The sequence below is a fragment of the Anolis sagrei genome, chromosome X, assembly GCF_037176765.1.
Source record: "Anolis sagrei isolate rAnoSag1 chromosome X, rAnoSag1.mat, whole genome shotgun sequence".
Taxonomy (NCBI): domain Eukaryota; kingdom Metazoa; phylum Chordata; class Lepidosauria; order Squamata; family Dactyloidae; genus Anolis; species Anolis sagrei.
Genome location: NC_090034.1, coordinates 14,784,417 through 14,804,926, shown reverse-complemented (window position 1 = coordinate 14,804,926; position 20,510 = coordinate 14,784,417). Strand labels below are relative to the sequence as shown.

At 51.3% G+C, this 20,510-nt stretch overlaps 1 protein-coding gene across 2 annotated transcripts; it reads left to right on the top strand.

Moving 5' to 3' along the window:
* Positions 1 to 7: 7 nt before the first annotated feature.
* LOC137097856 (katanin-interacting protein-like) lies at positions 8 to 19,457 on the top strand. Of its 2 annotated transcripts, none has more exons than XM_067473035.1 (27): positions 8 to 148; positions 3,307 to 3,383; positions 4,054 to 4,223; positions 5,631 to 5,725; positions 6,019 to 6,153; positions 6,419 to 6,541; positions 6,813 to 7,065; positions 7,503 to 7,643; positions 7,897 to 8,066; positions 8,352 to 8,434; positions 8,833 to 8,935; positions 9,070 to 9,282; positions 9,870 to 10,010; positions 11,457 to 12,258; positions 13,883 to 14,665; positions 14,827 to 15,035; positions 15,229 to 15,301; positions 15,521 to 15,698; positions 16,167 to 16,332; positions 16,443 to 16,600; positions 16,718 to 16,782; positions 17,206 to 17,316; positions 17,599 to 17,738; positions 18,175 to 18,276; positions 18,465 to 18,625; positions 18,743 to 18,834; positions 18,996 to 19,457. In XM_067473035.1, the coding sequence occupies exons 2-27, from the start codon at positions 3,322 to 3,324 to the stop codon at positions 19,052 to 19,054; spliced, it is 4,788 nt and encodes a 1,595-aa protein (XP_067329136.1). In that variant the 5' UTR covers positions 8 to 148; positions 3,307 to 3,321; the 3' UTR covers positions 19,055 to 19,457. The 2 variants fall into 2 exon arrangements, with proteins under 2 accessions (XP_067329136.1, XP_067329135.1); XM_067473034.1 differs by having other exon boundaries at positions 8,352 to 8,440.
* The last annotated feature ends 1,053 nt before the right edge of the window (positions 19,458 to 20,510 follow it).

Sequence of the window (20,510 nt, the reverse complement as noted above, 5' to 3'; positions counted from 1 at the left end):
ACGTCACCCTCTGCGCGCTCTCTCTCGGCGGACCTCGCGTCGCCACGGCAACCGGCCCAACAGGCGGGCATGAAGAACAAGGAGGAGGCCTCTTGAGCCTCGCCGCGGAGCCTGGCTGGGCCGGGGTCTCGGAGCGCCGCCTGGCCCGGTAGGAGAAAGGGAGGGAGGGAGGTCGGGCTTGGTCTCCAAAGGCATTCCCCTCCTTCCCTGTTTGCCCGCTCGGGAAAGAGACCTGACACCCTAGCCCTGAGGCCCCTCCAGGCCGATCGCCCTCCACAAACAGCGGCCCTTTTAGGGGGGGCGTGGTTGCCTTCTGCCAAAGAACTTATGACGTGGGGCTGCCCTTGAAAACGGCTCGGAAATTCCAGCTGGTCCAACGGGCAGCAGCCAGGATGTTAACCGGGGCTCATTACAGAGAGAGGTCAACCCTCCTGTTTAAGGAGCTCCACTGGCTGCCGTTTATCTTCCGAGCCCAATTTAAGGTGCAGGTGCTTACCTACAAAGCCCTGAACGGTTTGGGACCAGCCTACCTGCGTGACCAGATCGGTCTACGAACCCACACGCTCACTCCGGTCATCTGGAGAGGCCCTGCTCGTGATCCCGCCCGCGTCGCAAGCGCGCTTGGTGGGGACACGAGACGGGGCCTTTTCTGTGGTGGCCCCCCGACTTTGGAACGCCCTCCCAAAAGATCTCAGACAAGCCCCTACATTGGCAGTCTTCAGGAAGGAATTGAAAATCTGGCTGTTCCAATGTGCCTTTTCAGATTAGGAACCTCCAGCACCAAATCCTAGAAGCACCTTAGTAGAACCAAGATCGCTGCACACCGCACACTGCACTTACCTTATAATCCTACATTCTTCCTGCCACATCAGCACTTTTAATCTTGTACTCTGGCCTGGCCCAGTCTTATAGTGTCTTGATGTCTCGATGTATTGTTATTGCTGTTGTTTATTCTGCTTAACTGTATTGTACTGTTGTACTGTGTTTTGAGGCCTTGGCCTATGTAAGCCGCATCGAGTCCTTCGGGAGATGCTAGCGGGGTACAAATAAAGTTATAATAATAATAATAATAATTCCCCTCCTTCCCTGTTTGCCCACTCGAGAAAGAGACCTGACACCCTAGCCCTGAGGCCCCTCCAGGCTGATCTCCCTGCACAAACAGCATATTATAAACCAAGCGTTGGGCTTAATAATAATTGTTCTTCATTCGTTCAGTCGCTTCCGACTCTTCGTGACCTCCTGGACCAGCCCACGCCAGAGCTCCCTGTCGGCCGTCACCATCCCCAGCTTCTTCAAGGTCAATTCAGTCACTTCCAAGGATCCCACCCATCCATCTTGCCCTTGGTCAGCCCCTCTTCCTTTTCTCTTCCATTTCCCCCCAGCATCATTGTCTTCTCTAAACTTTCCTTTCTTCTCATTATGTGTCCAAAGCACTTCATCTTTGTCTCTACTATCCTTCCCTCCAATGAGCAGTCGGGCTTTATTTCCTGAAGTATGGACTGGTTGGATCTTCTTGCGGTCCAAGGCACTCTCAGAACTTTCCTCCAACACCACAGTTCAAAAGCATCGATCTTCCTTCGCTCAGCCTTCCCTATGGTCCAGCTCTCACATCCATAGATTACTACGGGGAGTACCATGGCTTTGACTAGGCGGATCTTTGTTGCCAGTGTGATGTTTCTACTCTTCACTATTTTATCGAGATTGGACTTTGCTCTCATCCCAAGAAGTAAGCCTGATTTCCTGGCTGCAGTCTGCGTCTGCAGTAATCTTTGCACCTAGAAATACAAAGTCTGTCACGGCCTCCACGTTTTCTCCCTCTATTTTCCAATTATCAATCAGGGTTGCCATACATTTGTTTATTTTATGTTTAGCTGCAACTCAGCTTTTGCGCTTTCTTCTTTCACCTTGATTAGAAGGCTCCTCAGCTCCTCCGCGCTTTCGGCCATCAAAGTGGTATCATCTGCATACCTACGGTTGTTAATGTTTCTTCCAGCAATTTTAACCCCAGCCTTGCATTAATCAAGCCCGCACATCGCATGATGTGTTCTGCATACAAGTTGAATAGCTTGGGTGAGAGGATACAACCCTACCGTATAATAATAATAATAAACTTATTTATACCCCATTGCCATCTCCCCAAAGCGGACTCGGGGCGGCTAATAGGAGGCCTAGCCCAAAATTGCAGTACAGCAAAATAAAATACAAGAAGCAAAAATACCATCAAAATAAATACATTAAATAACAAAATAAACAGTTTCAAAATAACATGATAGAGAAATAAAACTCAGTGGGTGGGTCAAATGTACTAGGAATAAAATTGATAAAACCCTGGATGAGATATGTAGAATGTGTTTCTGAGAGAGAATGGATTTCTGAAGGAGTAACACAAAAGACCGGAATAGTAGAGTTAGGCCTTCATTAAGAGCCTCTTGAGGATGGAGCAGTGGTTGGAACAGACTGCATATGGGAAATATATTCACTCGCCGAAGGCACATCAGAAGAGCCAAGTTTTTAGGTCTTTCTTAAAAGATGCCAAGGTTGGGGCTTGCCTAATTTCACCAAGCAGTGAGTTCCAGAGCTGAGGGGCCACAGCAGAGAAGGCTCCCTCCCTCGTCCCCACAAGTCGTACTTGTGATAACAATGGAAGTGAGAAGAAGGCCTCCCCAGAGGATCGAAGAGTTCATGCAGGTTTATAGAGGGAGATGCAGTCACGAAGGTAGGTGGGTCCTGAACTGTTTAGGGCTTTATATATGATAACCTGCACCTTGAATTGGGACCGGAAGATGAATGGCAACCTTAAATGGTGCTCCTTAAACAAATGTGTCACCAAGGCCCCATCTATAATATAGATACAGAATGAACTGCATTATATGATCAAGGTAGACCAGGTATGGGCCAACTTGGGCCCTCCAGGTGTTTTGGACTTCAAGAACCACCATTCCTAACAGCCTCAGGCCCTTTCCTTTATCCCCTCAGCTGCTTAAGAAGCTGAGGGGGGAAAGGAAGGGGCCTGAGGCTGTTAGGAATGGTGGGAGTTGGAGTTCAAAACACCTGGAGCAAGGGCCCAAATTGGCCCATGCCTGGTGTAGACTCATGCAGCCCAGTTCTGCGCAGTTCAGACTGCAGGAAATGTCAGTCTAGGGGGGACCTAAATGCCAAGAGAGAGTGAGAGAATAGTTCAGCTGAACTCATAGGAAGAATACACTCAGTTGAACTCATTGAGAGATGCTGCCTGCCCTTGTCCTGCCTCACGCTCCTCCAGTATTGATGAGCTGCTTGTGTTTTTGCCTTGGTTCTCTGCTTCAGGCGCAATCCGGGGCCATGGTGACGGACTTTGACGAGAAGCACGACGAACACTTAGTTCTTCTCCAGCAGAGAAACAGGTAGGAGGCTCCGCTTGAACCTAGAGGCTTCTAGACCAGAAAGGAATCTTTGGTGGTTCCTCAGTGGCTGGATAAAAGGCTTTCACTGTGGCATTTTCGCTGAGGCTTCAAGTTTGTTGCTGAGGCTCTCTTTATTCAATTTTTTAAAATACTAAAGATTGGTCCACATTGTTCTCTTCCAGCCCATGTATTAGCTGAATCTGTTTCCTTTTTTTAAAAATCTCAATATTAATAAACCCTAAAATCAGGACAGTAATAAAGAGCAACATTCAAAAAGCAGGGGAATTCCAGACAAGAATCAATCAGAGCCAGCTAACACCTCCCAACAAAGGATTCCTCAGGCAGCAAGCAGCCAGGCCTTGAAACTGTAAAGCCATTAAATGCTAATCCAGATGGCCACTTGCAATATTCACACATGCCTCAAGCAGACAAGAGCTCTCTCCCACCCTGGACATTCCACAGATAGATATAAACCCCACTTGCCTAGATTCCAACAGACCTCACAACCTTTGAGGATGCTTGCCATAGATGTGGGTGAAACGTCAGGGGAGAATGCTTCTGGAACATGGCCATACAGTCCAGACAACTCACAGCAACTCAGTGTCCTTTAGCGAGAATAAGATCCTTGGATGATTTTCACAAAGGAACGAAAATGTGTTGTTTGTTTTAGGATACTGAAGCAGCTCAAAAGGAAAGACCCGATACAGACTCGGCTGGAGCAGCTGGAGCAAGGGTTCACTCTGTATGTGAACGGAGCGAACTCAGAAGCAAGTAACCAGCGCAGGAAGGCGACTGCACAGCACATTCCCAGGAGAAGCACCAGGACAACGAGGAGAAACTGTGAGTCCCTTCGTAGCGGTAGCCTTCAACGTGTTAAGAAGATTCATAATTATCAACTGTAGATATATAAATTGTGTCTTTGCTGTTAAGACAGATTTAACCTGTTAAGTTTACCTTCTTGCTTTCTGGAATTACAAATTTAAAAAACAGGAAGAAGTCTTCAACACACAGTTTATGTATTATGGCAGAACCCTTGAGATGTGAATGTTAAGCTTGTGTTTGGAAAAAGTATTATATATGGTTGTCAAGGAAAGAAAGGGAAGGGAAAGGAAAAAAAGAAGGAAAGGAAACATATTTGAAGCAAAAGAAATACGTAATACTATTTGGACAAGCTGGAATCTTACAAAATTAGAAATAAGTGATTCATGAAAAGGTTAAATATGATGGAATAATGTTAATGAAACATTTGATTATGATTTTAAACATATCTCAATCTATGCAAATTGAGTTATTGTTAGTTATCCATACTTGTGTATATAAAACAGTCAGAAAGCTTAAATCCACAAAAAATGCTTTAATGCCTGTCCCCATTCTTATGGGGTTATTCTTTGGTAATGTGAAATCATGATGTGTGTAGAAATTATCTTCATTGTGAAAGTATATTTCTTCCCCTGCAAGGGGTTTCTTTTTAAAAATATATATTAGGATTTTTGCATATGATATGGCGGGGGGGGGGGGGGCAGCTAGTGGCACTATTGCTATTGTCCAGATTGAACCAGTTTTTCCTAAAACATAGTAACCAATAACCCTAGTTAAAAATAGTTTGCATGGATTTTGCTTTGAAAATGTCTTGAATTCTAATGAATGGTAAAGTATGTTGTGCTTATTTTGCACAAGTTGCCATTTAAACCGCTGAGCTGCTGAACTTGCTAACTAAAAGGTCGCAGGATTGAATCTGGGGAGCAGCATGAGCTCCTACTGTAAGCCCCAGGTTCTGCCAACCTAGCAGTTCAAAAACATGCAAATGTGTCTGCTCCAGTGGGAAGGTAACGGCACAGCATTCAGTCATGCCGGCCACATGGCCTTGGAGGTCTCTAAGGACAATGCCAGCTCTTCGGCTTAGAAATTGAGATGTGCACCAACCCCCAGTCCAGTCAGACACAATTTGACTTCATGTCAAGGGAAAATCTTTACCTTTACTATTTTCAGATTATATTAGATTGTGTCAAATAATTAATATTTTTTTAAAAAAAATAACTGTAAGTATTTAAAAAACTACAGCAGAATGTTATATGAAACCCTAGTTTTTAAAAACATATTTTTGCTATTGTCAGATAAGTCACTTCTTTCAACAGAGGGGAGCAGGGTATATGGAGCCAGAAAATAAACACAACTGCTACTGTGGTTTCCTCCTGTCCTATCATTGGCTTCTCCAGGTGCATGTATTTGCCTTCCATTTCTTTTCAGACATCAATGCAAGCAACCTGTTCAGAGAAGAGGGTGTGCAAGGGAGGGCCACACAAAGTGCACCCAGTAAGATCCAGCGCCGGGAGTGGCTCCAGGTATGGAAGGCTGGCCTTGGGACATTAGGGACTCCACCTTCCCTCTTTGCCAGCCCTTTGACAAAGCTTTTGGGAGCAGATGGGGAAGGCAAGGCTTCTGCCTCACAGCAGGGTCAGAGCTGCTTGCTGTTCTCCAATGGAAATGTAGATGGAGGTGGTTTCCAGACCAATGAGATGGCAGCGTTGATAGAAGGCAGCTAGGTCAGGCAGAAAAGATCTGGTTGGATTGTGTTGGATGTTGTTTATTCCCCAAAAGGGTCATGTTCACACACTGTGTTTCCTGAATTTTTCAGAAAGCAGTGCAGATCAGAACTGAAAGTGGGGCCAGGCTCCACATTGCCCCTCCTTCTGAATACTCAGAGGACTTTGAACCGTATGAAAGCCAAGACCTGCAAGCAGAGGACTGTGAGCAGAATGGTCCTGCCCAGGTAAGAGTGTCTTCAGTCATGCAGACACCAGATAAAACCAAAGTTGAAATACCAACGCAGGTTTCTATGACATACATTTGCCACCATCCCAAAAGCAGCACAGAATGAGATGGCTTTGCTTTTTTAAAAAGTAAGTTTCTGAGCTGTCAATTTATTCTGCTCGCGTCACCTGATGGAAATTTTTGCTATTGGCAGTTTGCCAATATTGTTTAGGAGCAATAACATCTATAAATAGATTCCCCTGAGTGTCAGCCTTTGTTTCCAGAGCCTTGTGTCCCCTGAAAGTGCTGTTTCTGATGACGTGATCCTCCTTGACTCAAAGGCAGGACAGAGCTTGAGCAATGATGCGGAAAAGGGAAGGTTGCGGCTCAGCCTCGAAGATGTCAAGGTACTGTGACAAATGGGCCACACTTTCACCGGCTTCATTGTCAAGGTGTTGGAAAAGAAGGGAGCATTGCAGTAGTTTTAAAAACTGCACAACACTAAATATGGAGATACTGGGGTGTACAAGTACTGCCATAGTGTGTCTCAGTCGCATGAGGATATAATGCCAAGAAAAGACGCAAACATTTCATTCTTAACTCGGAGCTTTCTTGGGCCTCTTAAGATGTGCAGCAACCCCATTGCTTCTTTTCTACCTTCTCTGGCATTTGTCCCAGGAGCTCCGTCAGACCTTGGAGTTCACTGTGAGTCAGAGCAGAATGGAGGAAGATTCATCAGAGGGAGAGGACACCGACTCTGTGGAGGAGGATGTTCCTACTGAGCTCTCTGAGGAAGAGAGCCCCACTGAGATGGCCAGAGAGGACCTCGAGCCAGTCCTCAGAAGCTCCCCCATTTCCTCTGCCAGTGGAAGGGGCTGTGGCACAGAAGGCGGCTCTCTGGTCACACTGGAATTCAAGCCAAGCTGCCCAAGTAAGCCCAGTCGCGTGCTAACTCTGCTCATGGAAGAAAAGATCAGTTTCTTATATGTCTAGCAAAGAGGTCTGAAAATCTACCAGGAAATTCTGGTAGCTATTGTTACTAATTTTTGCAGTTTTAGTTTTTTGAAGCTCTTTATCTCTTTGTCTGATTCTACTCTAAGAATGGATGAGGTTGTTTGGGGATGGTGTTTTGCAGTGTAGCCCTGCTTGTCTAACACACTGACGTGCATAAAGACATGATGTGTCCCACTCAGATGGCTAGTTGTATACCCCAGATGTGGAAAATGGGGCTCGAACAGCTGCCCTCCTGCTGTGTGATCCAGATGTAGTTAAGCCTAAGGGCACAATGGGCTCAGTCCTCCAGGCCCCAAAGTCCGCCTGCCTCAGCCTTTGCCAACAACTGCCCTTCCTGTTGATATTTTCTTGCAGACTTCAGGAAGGAGCGCTGCCTTTCTGCCAGAAGGAAGGGGGGCACCGATGCCTACATTCCTACCAGACCCATGAGCCACACAGCCCACCCGCTGACCACTGAGTGCCAATGCGAAGAACAGCAGGAACGAAGCCTCTCCAGTGAGTGAGACAGTTCCTGCTTGTGTCACAGTGGCTTGGGAAGAGATGCCGGGCCACAAAGAGAGCCAGGTGCCCTTCCTGGGTAATCTCCTGGCTCAAGGGTTGAAGCATGGGGAAAGAGGGGCTGGGGGTTTCCTCCGGTGCCATCACACTCCAGAGGTGGACCCAGTGCTTCTGCACTTCCACCCCTTTTCTGCTGGGGAGTTTGGAGAAAGTAGTTTTCAAAAGGGATTTTCTGATTCTTTGGGTGCAGGGCCAGCGAGCCGATCAGAAAGGCCCCTCTCTGCAATCCGTAAGGCCTTCTGTGAGAAGAAGGACCCAGTGCTCTCAGCCTCCATAGTCCTGAAAGCTGTGGCGGCAGAAAATGAGACCCTCCAGAAGGAGCTGCTCTCCAGGCAGCTGGGGGCCGCTGCTGAAATGCAGGTCAGAAACCCCTGGGATCCCTCTTCAGTTAATTTAAGAATGGCCCTGGCTATTGGACACTTAGAATCATAGAATCAAAGAGTTGGAAGAGACCTCATGGGCCATCCAGTCCAACCCCCTGCCAAGAAGCAGGAATATTGCATTCAAATCACCCCTGACTTTGCCTCTAAGGCTGAATGGCAAAGAGGGGAGGGCAAGTAGGGGTTATTTGGTGGCTCATTACCCCAGATCCCAACCATGGCCATGAACTGGGCTTGAGAAATGTGTCATTTCCTTCTTGCGCAGCCAGCATCATCACCATCTGAGTCCATGGAGCCCCACCAGCCTTTGCAGGAGCAGGAGGAGTTGATCGGGACACTGGGAAGCAGGTGCTGGTGTGGGTTTGTTTTGAATCTTTTCTTGGCTGAGGGGTGAAGGGGAAACACTGAGGTGACACCCCTACTTTACTATTGCTCTTATCCTTATTGCATTATTACTGCACCAGTCCGCCCACTCGTGATGATAAACTGAATTTGTTATTGGTTGCTGGTTGATGCCTGTTTTATATATTGTTATAATGCTGTTGTTTTATTTTGTTTTTATACTGTTGTTTGCATTTTACTTTTTTACTGTATTGATCAGGCTTAGCCCCATGTAAGCCGCCCCAAGTCCCTTGGGGTAGATGGAGGTGGGGTACAAAAATAAAGTTGTTGTTGTTGTTGTTGTTATATTCCCTCAATCGTCCGTGGCTCTCTCCAGCATTTCCTCCCTCCCTTCCCTCCTTCAGGCAACAGAGGAAGCTTTTGAAAGTGCTGCAAGAGATTGAGAGGCAGTCCAGCTCCCGTGGCCCCTCAGTTTGGGGGCCTGAGCATCAAGGGTCTCCTATTCTGGTATGTATGGAGGCAGGCCAGACTGACAGAAGTCACAGCTTTTCCTCAACTATCAATAGCCTCCATTCAAGCCCAGTGGAAATCACCATGTGCCACCTTAAACCCTGTGCCAATGCCTCCCATTTCCCTTCCAGGGCCTGCCAGAACCGGAACGGGAAATCCCGGACGCCATTTACATCACGGTGGAGATCCTCTCCAACTGGGGGGATGCCATGAGGGTGGGCCTGACGGAGATGGAGTTCTTTGACTTGCATGACAGGAAACTCTTTGTGTCTCCTCACGATGTGGACATCCGCCATTCCGATGCACCGGGAGACCTCTCCTCTCTGGTCAACAGGAAGCCAGAAGTGAGTTTCCTGCTGCAGCCCATCTCTCAGATTTAGGAATGTAGTCCCCCAATGTTCTCTGCATGACCCTTCTTTCCTGGGAGTGCCATGCATTTTGCCAGGACGATTGAGGAGTGCCAAGCAGCTCCTCTTGTTTTGCAGAAGGAATGGCAGCTGGAAGGCGTCCGGAATGGGGCACCTGACTGAGCCAAGGAGGGCAGGAGGTGGGGCCGGGGGGGGGGGGCAGTTCTTAGATGGCATCACTCTCAGGCATTTGGAGGCTGCCAAGTGCACGGTTGTGCTCCCAGCATCCTGAGAGGCAAAGTTGGCCATGCCCCCCTTCCTTGAGACAGCCCTTCTGCTAATCTGGACGTCAGCGTCCTGGAAAGCTGATTAGTTTAATTAACATAAACAGGCCTCACGTTGACCTCTAAGCCAGCACCCCTCAGCTGCGCCAAAGCAGCTCTTTGCCTGTTGGCCTGCGGTCAGAGAGGGGCCTGGGCCCCTTGGGCCAGAGGGAGTCTAAAGATTGTGCCGGCCTAGCAGTAGACACTCACATCTTACTGCCGTTGGCCCATTGAGCCTCTGTCTCCCTCATTGTGTTGCAGACCAGTGGCAGCCGCTTCCCCTGGACCTGCATCTTCCAGCCTCCGGTGCAGCTGTACTTTGTGGTCCGAAATCCCAGCCTTTCAGATGACTTTGGTTTATCCAAGATCCGGATTTGGAATTACAGCTCCCCTGCATCTGGTGTAAGTGATCATTTTCTTGGGCCTTGCCTGCCTCTGATGTGGGCAGAAGGCCAGGAGTACTTGTCTACTGCCGGGTGGGTACGACTGGTGGGCCAGAAGGGTTTACTATCCTTGCGGCTGCTTTACTGAGTCTGTGGAAACAGACTGAGATAGCAGGGGGTCGTCACAGCTTCAGACAGGAGGAGGCTCTGTACTATATGTGGCCCAACAGCGGGAGAGTCAGGCAGAAGATGCTGCTGCCTTGGAATCCACCATAGATGTGGCTGCATGGTGGAGCATCCCTCTCCAGAACTCTGCCCTCTTCCTAGCTGCTCGGCCCTTTTCACCTCTCCCTCCTTCAGGAGCCACTGAACCCAGTTTTCAATGATCTGGGTTATTTTGCCAGTGTGCGCTTGCAGAGAACCATTAATGTTTTTCCTGCCATACAGCTAGTCTTCCTCCTTCCCAGAAAGGACTCTGCTGTGTACCCAGTTTATGTTCATAGCAGGAATATTTTGGGTAGCAGAAGCCGCATCCCACAGCAGATGGCAACCGGTCTTTGGCTCTGAAATGCTCTCAGCAAATTCTCCAGAGAGCCTGCTGGGCGGTTGGTTCAGAATGGCTCTGGGTTCTGGGGGAAAGAGGATTTTCCGTTCTGGATTATAGATAGACTAAGCCTTATCCTTCCTGGCGCCTAGATAGGTGCGCAGATATGTGACACAACTCAGAGCGACAGGGAAGCCATGGATCACTTCCTGAGCTTTGGAAATGGACTGCAGCCTTGCCATTGTTAACTGCTGCCAGATTGACCATATGAAAGAGAGACCTCCTGTCCAGAGGCCTGGCCACAGCCCAGCTCAGGTTGTGCAGGCTTAGGGGAGCAATGGCATAAATTGCCATTTTCATTTGGTAAAAGGTGGACCATCAAAACGGAAGAGGAGGTTGCGTTGTCGAAGGCTTTCATGGCTGGAATTGCTGGGTTGCTGTGAGTTTTCTAGGCCATGTTCCGGAAGCATTTTCTCTTGACATTTTGCCTGCATCCTGAGGCAGGCATCCTCAGGTTGTGAGGGAGAGCAGGTTGTGTTCTCTCTCTTTAGAGGGTTGTCTTGTAGGCTGGAGGAGCATTCTCTTTCCCTCTCACACACATACACAAGCCCTTTGGGAAGAGAACTTGTTCAAAGTGAGAAAGAGGAAAATTTGAGGTTTAGAGGTATGAAGGGTGAGGAGAAACCCTGCAAAGCCAGCATGAAGCTGGCATGAAAGAGTAACTACAGTTGAGCCAGGTCCCTTGCACTTCCTCTCCTTCCTCGGCTGGTTGCAGTCTGTCCAAATATGAGTAAACTCCGACTAAACCTGGCTATGGTTTGCTCAGAGAGACCTGCTGCAGCTCCAAACTGTTACAGGACATTCAGGGAGGGAGAAAAGGAGTGCTGCGACCCTCAATTGTCCCTCCTGCTTCTCCTCCAGGATCTTGAGGTTGGAGCACGGAACGTCCTCGTCTACATTGATGGGGCCTTGGCCTTTGAGGGTCCTCTGGCCAAAGGCTGCGTGAGTCCCAGGTTGGACAGCAGTGGATGCACCACAATCAATCTCTTGGGAAGGGGTCCGTCTCCGGCAGGGAAGGAGACCCCTGTGAATAGAGGAGTGCCTTTGGCTCCAGAGGCCTTGTTGGGGAAGGATGGCCCTGAGGAGGAAGTGACCCCCAGTCACTCCCCTGTAGCATCACGGGACCCCTCTTCCACCCCAGAGGACAGGATCAACCCTTCACCAGGGACCCCTGGATTTGTGGCACCTGAAGAGTGGGATGGCCTTTCGCTGAGTGAGGAAATGGAAAGGCTCTCTGGGAGGAAGCTCTCCCCGCTGCCCAGCCTGGTCTCCCCGCCTTGGACCCTGCCCCCTCCGGAGACCAAAGGGGAGAAGGGTCAGGGGGGGCCCACCAGGCCACAGCTGCCCCCCTGGATGGAGACGGATCCCCCTTCGGACCCCAGGACCCCAAGGAGGGTCCCCCTGAAGATGGCCAGCCAGAGGCCCCAGGCCCTGCTGCCCGAACTGGAGAGATCCAGCGGCGAAGCACCAGGCACGGAGGGAAAACTGCTGGTGGGGGGCCGTGGCCAGGATCTCCCAGCTGATCCTGACCCCCTGGGCCCCCTGCCTCCCCAGCGCAGCCCTATTGCAGAGCTGTTTCCTGTGGGACGAAACCCAGGCGGCCGAGGGAAGGAGGGACTGAGCTGGGAGTTCTTCTGTGGAGAGGAAGGCCAGCCTGAGAGAGGTAAGCACTGGGGCTCAGTGGGGATAGGGCTCCAGCTCCCATCATCAGTCAGACAGCAGGCAGTTGTGTTTGCCATTGCCAGTATTCTTTCAGGACAGGAAAGAATACTGACAATATTTCCCCTTGTTTCCCCAGGAATCCCTCCCCTCCCACTGTCTTGCATTGCTTCTGGAATGGGTTCTCCTTTCCTTGGCTCCAAAGCATCCATGTCAGAGCTCTAGCCTGAAAGGAGACTATAAGGAGGGGGTATATTGCCAGATGCTGGGTTAAGGGGGGGAGTGGGCTTTGACCAATCCCTCAAGTGTGGGGAGGAAGAACAGTCTATATTTGGCACCCCTAAATCCCTCTTCATTTTCCCCGCTTAATTTCTTTGTTTATTTGGAGGATGTATTTCATCCGATGCCAATCCCTTAATGGGATTTCATCATCTGGCGAGGAACTGGAACCAAGAGGCCCCGGTGCGCCCTCTCCCCTTTGGTGGCGTGGGTTTTGTGACCCCAGGAGGCCAAAGCGACGCTTCTGCTTGATTTGGACCAGAGCCGGGAAAAGCCACGCTGATTGGATTCCCTGCCTTTTTACTCCACTTCTTAAAAGCTTGTTTCTCAAGAAAAGAGTTGGCTGACCGGGTCCCGTGGAGCCCTTCCGTCCTCCTTGGGCCCAAGGTTTAAAGGCTTTAAATCAGGGGTCCTCGTACTTTTTAAACAAGGGAACAGTCCACTGTCCCTCAGACCATTGGTGGGCTGGACTATAGTTTGTTTGTTTTTTAAACTGTGAATCAAATTTCTATGCACACTGCACATACCTTATTTTGAAGTAAGAATGCAAACCCGGAACAAATACAATATTTAAAATGAAGAACCACTTTAACTCAGTGTTATGGAATCCTGAAGCTGCAGTTTGATCTTTTGGCAGAAAAGGCAAACAGCTTATAAAATTTTAAATCCCAGGATTCCATAGCATTACGCCATGGTAGTCAAACTGGTGTCAAACTGCATTAATTCTGTAGTGTAGATGAACTCTATTTTTCAGTGCTTCAGCTGCGCATCATCGGGTGGCCTATCTTCATATACACCAGTGGTTCTCAACCTTCCTAATGCCGCAACCCCTTCATACAGTTCCTTCCCTAACCTCCAACCCTAAAATTATTTCCGTCGCTATTTCACAACTCTTATTTTGCTACTTTTATGAATCGCAATGTAAATATCTGATATACAGGATGTATTTTCATATTACAAACTGAACATAAAGCATAGTGATTAATAAAAAACAATATGTAATATATAGTGTGAAAGAGAGTCAGAGTATGAGGGGGAGACAGAAAGAATGAAAGGAGCTCTGCCTCCTCAGTGGGTCGGATAAATGTCCTTGGCGGGCTGCATGTGGCCCCCGGGCCATAGTTTGAGGACCCCTGCTTTAAGGACTCCCCTACAATCATACACTACTAGATTTGGAAGAGACACTAAGAGCCATCAAGCCCAAGTCCCTTCTGCCTTGCAGGAAAAGCAAAATCAAAGCCCTCTCAACAGATGTCCATTTCTTGAATCCCCCAAAAGCCAGTTTTCCTTTGACACCCTCCTACCTGCCACCCCCTTCCCCAAAGCCCTCTCAAAAGGCTCTCTTTCAGGAGAGCCCCCTCCTTCCAAGGGGAGCAGCACCAGGCCCTCGCGTGCCAAGTGGGGCAGCACTTCCCCGGAGGAGGCCCTGCAGGAATCCTGGAACTCCCTCCTGAGGTTCGACCGCCTGCACCACGGCCGTATCTCCAACTTGGACTTCCAGGGGGACATCTTTGACGAGTTCCTCCTCCAGCAGAAAGCCACCCGGCAAGGAGACCTTCGGGCCCGGGCTCCAGGAAGTGTGCAGGGGCCTTCCAGGCACCTGGAGGAGGAGGACAGCCTGGGCCCAGTGCAGCAGCAGGAGCAGGGAGTCGAGAAGGAAGAAGAAGAGGAAGGGGGCGACTTCAGGATCCCGCTCCTGCCATTCGGGCAGCACCTGAAGATAGAGATCCAGTCGACCTGGGGAGACAGGCACTATGTGGGCCTTAATGGGATCGAGCTCTTCAGCTCCAAAGGGGAGCCCATCCCCGTGGCCCGAATTGCGGCTGACCCCCCGGACATCAACATCCTACCAGCCTATGGGAGGGACCCCCGAGTAGTGGGCAACCTGCTGGATGGGGTGAACCGGACACAGGACGACATGCACCTCTGGCTGGCCCCCTTCACCTCAGGGAGGCCCCACTGCATTTTCTTGGACTTCTCCAAGCCCTGTGAGGTGGCCATGATCCGTGTCTGGAACTACAACAAGTCCCGCATCCACTCCTTCCGGGGCGCCAGGGACGTCACCATGATGCTGGATGGGCGGTGCATCTTCCAAGGGGAGATTGCCAAGGCCTCAGGAACGCTCTCCGGAGGTGCGAATCGGTCTTCCCAGTACTTCACTCCAGAGAAAGGGGCTGGTGGTAGGGGGTCAGCTGCTTGGTCCTGGACCGGAATCAGTGTTTTTCTGCAGGGGTGGTGGTCTGGGAGCTTTTTGATTGGCCCAACAATCCGCCTGCATCCCTCGCTCTTTCAGCTCCGGAGCAGTTTGGAGATACTATCTTGTTCACAACTGATGACGACATCTTGGAGTCCATCTTCTGTTATGATGAGTCCTGTGAGGAGGAGGCTGAAGGCACCTCTAGCTTGAGGCTCGAGGAGGAGATGAAGAGGCCAAGGACTGCGGATGGAGAGGGGGACGAGAGGCCCTTCACGCAGGCCGGCTTCAGGGCAGAGGACAAGCAGGTGGAGGGTCCCTCAGAGGAAGCAGGGGATTGGCTCCTGTCCTCCATTGAGGGAATCCTTGAGGAACTAATCTGGAAGTGCAGGCTTTCACACTTGTTCTCCATTTCCTCTAAGAGCTTTGCTCCTGGGAGAACAGGCCTGCTCTTACCCCAAGGCACATCAGACCAAACAATTCCTCTTTCTTCTTTTTCAGAGCCAGAGGCAAGCATCTCTGCAGGATCCTGCCCCAGGGGTGGCAGCTGAGCCAGGCATCTATCTCGGGAAGTGTGAGTGGTCTTCCTTTGGCCTGCCGGCCTACCTGAGCTCTCTCCTGCAGACAGATGCACAGCAGAGAGGGGCAAACACCTGGGAGGAGGGAGGGGCATTCTTGGCAGCACCACCTTCAGAACCCGCCCTTCTTCCACTTGAGCACTAGGGACAGGTGCCTTGCATTCCCGTCACCTGAAAAAGGCTGCTGGAGCCCACAGTCCTCTGCCTCCTTCCAGGCCTCCTGCTGAACTTCACTCTCTCCTGGGGAGATTCCCATTACCTTGGTCTGACGGGGCTGGAAGTGGTCGGGAGAGACGGCCAGGCCATCCCCATCTCTGCGGACCAGCTCTCTGCCTCTCCACAGGACCTGAACGACCTCTTGGAATACACTGAAGACTCTCGGACCCTGGACAAGTGAGTATTGCTCCGGACAAGGATGGAGGAGGAACCCAAACCACAGGTGGCTATTGAGGTGGGGCTTTTCAGGGGCTCACAGATGCGGCTCCCTTCCAGGCACCTGTGAATGTATATTATTGTTGTTTTATTTTATGTTTTATACTTATTAACGATGTATATGGCTTGTTTACATTTTTTCAATATGTTGTAAGCCACTTTGGGTCCTGCGAGGGAGAAAAGCAGGATATATTATGGGAATGGGAATGCTGCGGAGTCTGCGCCAAGCGCTCCTGCATCTTGTCAGTTTGAAAGGCAATGCAGACTCGTGAAGCCCAGGCCGGTTTATCTGAGCTATTTAGGGTTTTGCAGGTCAGGACTAGGGCATGTGTACTGAACTCCAAAGCAACTTGAAATGTGTTTTTTCTCCTCTGCGTAGTGCTGTTCCAAATGCCCTTGGCGAGCTCCTCTCCTGCTTCCTCCTCTTAGGTTAATTGACGGGACAAACATCACGACAGAGGACCACCACATGTGGCTCATCCCCTTCAGCCCTGGAGAGGATCACTTACTCACCATCCAGTTCCCTCAAGCGGAGAGCATTGCGGGGCTCCGCATCTGGAATTACAACAAGTCTCCCGAAGACACCTACCGAGGGGTGAGCGGGGCCGTCTTGGAAGAGCACAGGACCTGTGGAGCTGGGCTTCTCTTCAGGGACCCATAGAGTCCCTGGTCCTCACGCCTGGTGCTGCCTTTCCCTCTCCCCAGGCGAAGGTGGTCCATGTCTCTCTGGATGGCTGCCGCATCTCTCCACCGGGGGGCTTCCTCATCCGCAAGGGGCCCGGCAACTGCCACTTTGACTTTGCGCAGGAGATGCTCTTTGTGGACTACTTAGCGGAGGGTCCTGACTTTCCAGCCTCTGAGCGGTGAGCCAGGAAACCTGGGGGCAGCTGCCTGCTATGATGCAAGGGCCATTGGCAGTTGAGCAGGGGGGGGGGGGGTGTCTCTCTGGAAGCATTGACCAGGGACTCTTATTTTGGCAGGACAGAGACAAATATAGTGGAACAAGCCAGCATGGATTATGAGGCTCCCTTGATGCCTTGCGGCTGTATCCTTCCCTGTATGGCTGTCCTGGTCTTCTATTCCTGGCCTCATTGGGCTGTCATGCCAACATATGTACTGCATCCAAATTGAGAGGTCGTCTTATCGGGCACCAGCTTCTGGGAGGAGAACAGGGTCCCTCACCTGAACGGACCTGTTCTCCCGGGGGTACTGCCGTGCTCCACTTCTGGCAGGGGGACATAGGGAAGGCAGAGCCACTCAACATTGCTGGGTGAGTGGAGAATGCTTGCCCTCTTCCCCTACAGTTCTTCAAGGTATTTGTTCCAAAGGCCCATCAGGCTGTTATTTGGCAACCTTCTTCTCCGTGAATGTAGTCTTTGTAACCTCTTGGTAGCCCAGAGCCAGGGAAGAGCAGGAGTGGGCCAGAAACGCTTTCCTTGTGCGGTTGGTTTCCTCAACGTCCTTTCAGTCATTTTCCAATTCCAGCTGCTGACCAGTTGGGGGGATCCATATTACATTGGCCTGAATGGACTGGAGCTGTACAATGTCTGCGGGGAGAAGATCCCTCTTGGAGAAAACAGTATCCTTCCCAAAAACCAGCAGGTCTGGCAGAAGATGTGGGGCACTTTGGAATGGAGCCCCCATTGCCCCTCAGGCCAAATGTAAGAGCCAGCAGCAGGCATCCTTGTTCCTTCTGGGCCAGGACCCTGGGCCACAGACCAGGGTCAGACAATGGATGGGCCACTGGCTGCCAGTCCCTGGTGAGTCACTAGGAGAGAAAGGGGGCTCTTTCTGGATTTGGGTTGGGGGCACCGTCACCTGCAAGGTTGGCTCAGAGGTGCCCTTGACATGGCTGTGCCAGACATCGCCGCCTTCCCAGACAGCATCAACATCCTGGAGGGGATCAGTGGAGACGTCCGTACTCCAGACAAACTCATTGACGGCGTGAACAATTCCATCGATGGGAGGCACTTGTGGCTGGCCCCCATCCTTCCTGGCCTGGTGGGTCTCCAGCACATGGCGTTCTACTCAGGCTTCTCCTGTTAGCCTTACTGGTATTGCCCTGGAGGTCCACCCAGGCACCAGGGGCCCTTCTCCTTGTACCCTTCCAAGCAAGAGGGAAGGCAGCCCCAGTGGGTCAGGCACATAGGCCAGGACTGGAATTTGCCAGTCCTAGTTTGTTAAGGGCAGCCGAGATCCGTGAGTAGACATTGCTGACCCATGGACCAAGCCAGGGGCGGTTGGTCTTTCTGCCCCTATTTTAGGATGCTGAAGGAGGGCAGTGTCTCCCATCATTTGCCAATTGGGGCTTGAGTTTCAGGGTCTTCATAACTTTTATTAGCTGGAATAAAAATGGGAGACAGAAGTCTCAACTCCTAAATGGATCCGTCAGGGTGAACCACCTTTCTGCATTGTCTTTCTGGGGTTTGGGCGGCAGGTGAATCGGGTTTACGTGATCTTTGACCTGCCCACCACTGTCTCCATGATCAAGCTGTGGAACTATGCAAAAACTCCCCAACGAGGCGTCAAGGAGTTCGGGGTAAGTGCAGCTTCCTCAGATCTTCTAATGGGGCCTTTAGGCCTGGAGGGCTATGGTTGAGAAACAGAATCATCTGGCCGTGCCCCAAAAAGATGTGCAATGACCATGGCAGGGGGGCACAGGGGCCTCATCCGATGATGATCTGCCTTGATAGGAGGCTGATTCTCTCCTCTCTTCTTGCTGCTCAGCTCCTGGTGGATGACCTGCTGGTGTACAATGGGATCCTGGACTCAGTAGGCCACTTGGTCCAGGGCATCCTGCCCACCTGCGACCCGGTGGTCCCCTATCACACCATTCTCTTCACAGACGATGAGAAGATTTGCCGCCAGGAGAAGAGCACGGTCATCAGGTGGGCTGGAGACATAGTTGCATTTTGCACCCACCACCTATCTATGCTTCCCCACAGGCCTCTGGCCACTCCCTCATGCCCACTCTCCACTCCTGACCTTTTCTGTTGACTTGGCAGCAACCACATTGAGGACCAAGATGTGCGGCTGATGAATGAAAACCAGGTCATTTCCTCTTCCTCCCGAAATAAACAAGCGGCAGCTGACCCAGGTGGGTTCCCCCCCCCCTTTGGTCTGGAGACTCTTGGCCCTTCCCAGAAAGGCCCCCTCCACCCTCTTGGCCTCAGCAACTTCTCCTTGCTGTTGTTTCGCCCTTGCCAGAGGGCCAGAGAGAGGGGTGGCAGGAGTGGCTGAGATCTCTCCCCTCAACAGCCCTGCGCCCCAAGACCTGCATTCGGGACAAAGGACTGCTGCGGAGGCCCAGGCAGTGAGGGGAGGAGAAGCAGTGCTCTCGAGGAGGGTCTGCATGTGTCCCCAACCTTGAATGGGGAGAGAAGCACCAACCAGCTGCCCAGTAAGAGACTGAAGGACAGAATCCTTTGCAGCAGGTGGGTTGGGAGGAAGAGGAGAGGCGGCCAGAACCAGGCCCCTCCTCAGCCGCAGCGCCATTAAACCCCTTTGCCAACTGGAGCCCTGCTTACCTCTGCCTTCAAGCCCAACAATGTGGGGGCCATTGTGGGGCTAGGCTCCTGCCAAGGCCCCCCGCGCCCCTCAGCCATGGGCTACGGAGGAGAGGGGGAGGCAGAACCACCGCCAGTAAGGAAGTGGCACCCCCTTCCTGTGTGTTTGTCAGGGTGTCCGTGGGTGCCTCCAATAAAGTCTGCCCTGAACAAAGCGAGTGCCAAATGTGCAATGCCTGTTGGGCCACAGCACTTTGCCCCTGGCTCCTGCTCCCCCCAGGTGCCTTCCTAGCAGGCCCTGTAGCTGCTCCCCCTCCCTGGAAGACCATGGAAAGGGACAGAAAAGTGCTTCAGCTGACAAAAGCCCCCCTTTTATCCTCTGCCCCGCCCCTTCCAGCAGATTTAGAGGGAAGGGAAAGGGGAGCGATCGGAGCCCAGCTGCCTGCGTCCGGGGCACTTAATCTGATTGGGAAGAGAGGATGAAGGCTCTTCCCAGTCCAGATGGCACCCAGCCCTGCCTCCCGGCACCCTCTTCCTTTGATTACTGAGGCATCTTTGCTTAGGCCAAGGGGGGGGGGGTCACCTGCAGGGCTATGGTCAGGGCTTGGCATAAGCAGCCCCTCCTCCACTTGCAACAGCTGCAGAAGGGGCTGGGAAAAGGTAGGTGGGGGCTGCTGCTGGGTCTGTCCACCAGGATCCCTTGATTCCTGCACGGCTGCAGCAGCAATAATGCCAAGGGACAGCCAGCCTCCCTTGCTGCTCAGAGAGAGGGGAAAAGAGAAAAATGGGGACATAATCAAGTGAAAGGGGGGTACCAATGGGCTTCTCACCCTTCTCTGTGTGAAGGGAGCACTGGACTGGCAGAAGGAGGCAAGTAATGGCTCATGCCGACATCCCCATTTGCAGCAAGGTAACGGGAGGAAGAGCTGCTGCTGCCGCTGCTTTGAAAATCCTTTCTCCCAGTCAGAGCTGTCAGGGAAAGGGAAGGAAGGGTGGCTCTCAGCTGTAGCACAGAGTACTCTTCCTCCTTCTCCCCATGAAACCGCACACAAACAAGCAGAGAGAATTGGGTTCTTGTATGTTTTTGGGGCTATATGACCATGTTTTAGAAGCATTCTCTCCTGACGTTTCGCCTGCATCTATGGCAAACATCCTCAGAGGTTGTGAGGTCTGGGAATTACTTTCCAGGGTAAGGGATTGCATTGGGACCATGCCAGAGTGCCCTAAAGGCAAAGAGAACTGGGGACCGGCCGGCCTTGCCGTGTGC

Excerpts from the sequence above, each read along its gene's own strand:
- LOC137097856 (XM_067473034.1), top strand. The coding sequence starts at position 3,322 with ATGGTGACGGACTTTGACGAGAAGCACGACGAACACTTAGTTCTTCTC. Across the intron at positions 8,067-8,351 it reads GGGCCGCTGCTGAAATGCAG|CCAGCATCATCACCATCTGA; the intron begins GTCAGAAACCCC and ends CTTCTTGCGCAG. Across the intron at positions 18,835-18,995 it reads ACAAGCGGCAGCTGACCCAG|CCCTGCGCCCCAAGACCTGC; the intron begins GTGGGTTCCCCC and ends TCCCCTCAACAG.